At 33.4% G+C, this 4,658-nt stretch overlaps 1 protein-coding gene across 3 annotated transcripts; it reads left to right on the plus strand.

Annotated features, from left to right (window-relative positions):
- Window positions 1-262: 262 nt before the first annotated feature.
- Window positions 263-2,829, plus strand: LOC100805907 (binding partner of ACD11 1). 3 transcript variants are annotated; one of them, XM_003518975.5, is made up of 5 exons: window positions 263-415; window positions 526-641; window positions 1,044-1,119; window positions 1,771-1,884; window positions 1,992-2,829. In XM_003518975.5, exons 1-5 carry the CDS (start codon window positions 296-298, stop codon window positions 2,418-2,420), a joined length of 855 nt encoding a protein of 284 aa, XP_003519023.2. In that variant the 5' UTR covers window positions 263-295; the 3' UTR covers window positions 2,421-2,829. The 3 variants fall into 3 exon arrangements, with proteins under 3 accessions (XP_003519023.2, XP_006574547.1, XP_006574548.1); XM_006574484.3 differs by having other exon boundaries at window positions 281-415; window positions 493-641; XM_006574485.3 differs by having other exon boundaries at window positions 281-415; window positions 505-641.
- The last annotated feature ends 1,829 nt before the right edge of the window (window positions 2,830-4,658 follow it).

Raw genomic sequence — 4,658 nt, forward strand, 5'->3', positions numbered from 1 at the left:
ACATGATTCCATAAGAAAGAACTTTTCTGGACTAACAAAAGACATAGCAGAATAGCAATTGATGGAGGAATCTTAGTTGGACATTTGAATCCTACACCCTCTTATTTATATCCAACACCTTCCATTGTATGTCAGAATGTTCATTCAAGAATGTAAATTTGTATTTTGGAATAGACTTTTCAAAATACAATTGGAGGTGCTGGATTCGATAGTGTGGGAATACAGGAAACAAATGTCTATTAGTCGTGTTTGGTGGAGTGTCGGCGAGGCCCAGGCCCATGATTGAACTTGACCCATGAAACTATATAATAAAACCCAAGATAGTTTTAATTTAATTCTGCTTCAGAAATCCCTGCGTGAAGAAGAAATCACTGTGTGTGATTCAATTGCATCGGTTTCTTCAATTCCAGCACCGGTGCGTGCATCTGATTTATATAACCTTGTTTGTTCACTCTTATTTTTATGTTATGGCTATTTCATATTTGAGGTCAGCATCATAAGCAGTTGTTGTTTCGGAAACACAAGATGAATTCTGGTGGGTACGCTGTTGAGGTTACGGGTCTCTCGCCAAAAGCCACGGACAAGGATGTTCGTGACTTCTTTGCTTTCTCCGGTGTCATTGAGAATGTTGAAATTATCAGGTATATGTAATATAATCTCTTGATTTAAAAAGTTTAATTTCTAGAAAAATTATAATCATATTTTGAATGGGATAATTCATAAATTGTTACTTGATGATTTTTGTTTTTTTTCAAGTTTCACTGCTTTGCTCGAATTTATGCACTCTTGATTTTAGTTAACTCTATATAGATAAATATTCACTTGGTGTTTTTGAATTTGTTAACTCTATTAAGCTTTCCTGAAGGGATTGTTTTTATTTTCCTGCTGCTGGAAGGGGATGGATTGTTTGTGTTTGGTAATGTCTGTTTTTTAGTCGAACTGAAAGTACGACAGTTTTGGATTTTATATATATTTGTTTGAGATATTGATTTTTGGCGTAGTATTTAGCATTTGATACGACACATGGTCATTCCTGAGTACAGGTCTGGTGATTATGCTTGTACCGCTTATGTGACATTCAAAGATGCATATGCTCAAGAAACTGCATGCTTGCTCAGTGTGAGTATCTATCAAACTTGTGTACAAAATACTTGTTATGTTGAAACTAGACTGATCTTGTACTCTACTAGTCATTTAGTTGCCTCAGTGATAGATTCCATAGTATATGTTCTTTGTAAAATGATTGTAAACTTGTCGAAATTGAATCCATAATCAGTACATGTACCCTCTGGGTCAGGGCCATTACCAACCCAATCTAAGGCAGGGTCAGGTTCATGATTGAACCAATCATACTGACCCAACCCATATAGGGCTGTTGCACTACTCGATCCCATGTAGCAACACCAAGATATACTTGGGAGGAGATTTACACACGATTTGAGAAACTAATCCTCAACCCCAAATATCAGGTAAAGTGTCTGGGGGATAAAAGACCCAATGATCAAAGCAGATCGACAGATTACACTTTGAATGCTTTGACTAGGTCTCCTCGAACCCTAGAGGAAACCTACATCGTAACAATATTCATGTACTGAATCTGCAAATCTTAAAATAACAGCCGAATAACTGCAAAGTTGACTACTGACTGAATGTAATGTACTACAAAGTAATCATTCTATGGTAAATAACGTGCAGCTATACATCAAGTAACATCTGCCTTATGAGTAATATCTAATAATGTGTGCCTTTCTTTGTAATCTGTCCTGTTAGGGAGCCACTATTTTAGATCAACGTGTATGCATAACACGCTGGGGACACTATGAAGATGAATTTGATTTTTGGAACCAGCCTTCGTATAGTCATGAGGATGAGACTGCTTCAACTGTATGTATATATTAATTTCTCTCTATTGCACTATATTGCTCACGAATCACGATTATGGCTTTCTGTTCTGGGTCTGACATTCTATATTTATACATGTTCTTTTTCAGACACCACAAAGCAATCAATTTGTTTCCTCTGCTGGAGAAGCAGTTACCATGGCTCAAGAAGTTGTTAGGACCATGCTGTCAAAGGGATATGTTCTCAGCAAGGATGCACTAGCTAAGGCTAAAGACTTTGACGAGTCTCATCAGGTTTCCGCCACTGCAACAGCGAAGGTTTCTGAACTGAGCCAGAGAATTGGCCTATCAGATAAGATATCTGCAGGTATTGGAGCTGTTAAATCTGTGGATCAGAGATATAATGTCTCTGAAACAACCATGGCGGCTGCATCCACAGCAGGAAGATCGGTAGCAGCGGCTGCAAACTCTTTGGTAAATAGCAGCTATTTTTCAAAAGGAGCCTTGTGGGTGTCAGGTGCTCTAACCCGAGCAGCTCAGGTTGCTTCTGATATGGGTACTCACAGGGATAGGCAGTAAATAAAGCATTGACATGATTAAACACTATCTTTTAGATATGTCTGCTTCTGCTAAATAGCTTTTGAAACTTCAGTTAGCAATATTATTATACTTTTACAATACATAAATCCTGTTTGGATAATTTTTTGGATAAACACTTATAGAAGTAAGGTAAAATGAATTGAGCTTCTCTCGTAAGTTAAAATCAACTTATGCACTTAACTTTTATAAAAGATTTTTCATTTAACTTTTCTGAAGGCCGAAGTACATAAGTTGATTTTAGTTTATGAGAAAATCACATTTCATTTTACTTTCTTGTAAGTATTTATAGAGAAATTTATCTTAACAGGATCATAGTGCATGTAATTATGAATAAATCTAGTGTATGCCCAGACAGGATTGAACTATGAAACCCGTGCTATTTCTACCACTGAACTATTATCCTGATTCCAAACTTTACAGTACGTCGCGGTAGTAGTCAGTAAGGGGCTGAGATTGGTACATTGAAATCATTATGATTTGTTAAAAGGATAGAAATTTTATACAACACCACAATGTATTATGTCAACGTGTTACTAGAGTAATATTTTTTGCGTATCCTTTTTTTGTCAAGCTATGCACAGATGGTGGATTCAGCTATTTTGACTTCAAGTGGTTCAAAGTTATAGAGATGCTTGGGAATGAGATATTTTTTCAGAAAATGGCATGAAGAGTATTGGAATATATTGATTTTAGTTTATGAAACTGAAAGAATCTTCTTTTGTAGCCTGTTTGATTCATACTTGTTGTGCTTGATTAATGCATTAGGAGGCAATCGTAGCAGAAGGAAAAATAAATAAAATTCTATCAAACGTGCAGTTACATCACTGTTCAATGCTGAAACAAATAGGCTATTAGTCTAAGATACACTTCGATTAGTTGGGTCTATTAATGTGACATCAGATTAATGGATTAGTCTTTCAAAGATTGTATGCGACGTTGAAATGGTTCTTTCCTTGCTCAATGAATCGATGAAAGCACTGTGCTTACGTTTCATTGATTTCAGTGATTGAACTAGGATTGACCTGATATATAATAAAAAGTTAAGTAAATTTTAAATTAATATAAAAGTATCATATTACATGTTATACAAGATAATAAAGAATCATAATAAATAATTAAATAATAGTAATTATACATAGATCTCATGTATGAACCTTTATTATGAAATGTTTTAGAATGAAAAAGTTTAAGAAACAAAAAAAATTATTTTTTAAAAATATCAGTTGAAACTAGTTTTCTACTTTAGTTTTGATCCACTTTTGATCCGCTTTAGTTGATTAGTTTACTATTTCCTCTATTTCTATTTACAAGACTTAAATTTAAAATGATACTGGTTTTTTTTTATAAGATTTAATTTATAATATTTTTTACATTAATTATTTTTAAATTAAAAATATATTTTATTAAAAGAAAAAAAAATATATATTAACAAATTATTAAAAGAGAAAAATAATAATGACAAGGATAATTTAAAAAAAATATATAAATTTAAGATAAATTTATTGTTATAAATGATATTAACAATCTTCTTTAATTTTAATGAAATGAGGTAATTGACTCATATATAAAAACGAAGGAAGTAATTTTTTGACGATTTAAAAGCTCTTTTGGTGTTTAAAAGCTCTTGTAGTTGCATTTTTTTTAATCCAAATTGGTCATCGTAATGAAATCGCTTTAGCATTGTTCAACTACCACGTATTACTACTCATTGAACTTCCCTCATCTGCCCTTGATGACATATTTACTCATTTTGTTGTTCATTGATCCTAACCTTCTGCAATCGCAATCCACCATCACCCAAAACAACTGTAGTGGACTGAAGACAAGAACCACAACTCCACCAATGTTGCGTGAGGATGGGAAGTAAAGGACCAAATATCTCCTCATTTTTGTTTTTGTTGATTCAAATATCAATTTAAAGGTATACCTTTGTCCTGATTTATTTTCATCAATTACTTGTCATCACTGATCTCTTGCAATATCACTTTTAAGATTAAATTAGTTTGAAATTTGAATTGGCAAGGTAGCAACAAGATGAATAATTGCAGGAAAGTGGGGTTCTAATAATGGGCAGGCCTGGATTTCTCGAGATTGTATTATAACAACTAAAGACTATGTTCCCAAGTTGGTAATAAGTTTTTTCCTAATGTTGTTAGAATTCTAAATTTGTTGGTTTGTTTAGTGTTTGTTTCCTTCTATTTTAGGTGGATGAGCTAA

This window comes from Glycine max, chromosome 2 (genome assembly GCF_000004515.6).
Source record: "Glycine max cultivar Williams 82 chromosome 2, Glycine_max_v4.0, whole genome shotgun sequence".
NCBI lineage: Eukaryota > Viridiplantae > Streptophyta > Magnoliopsida > Fabales > Fabaceae > Glycine > Glycine max.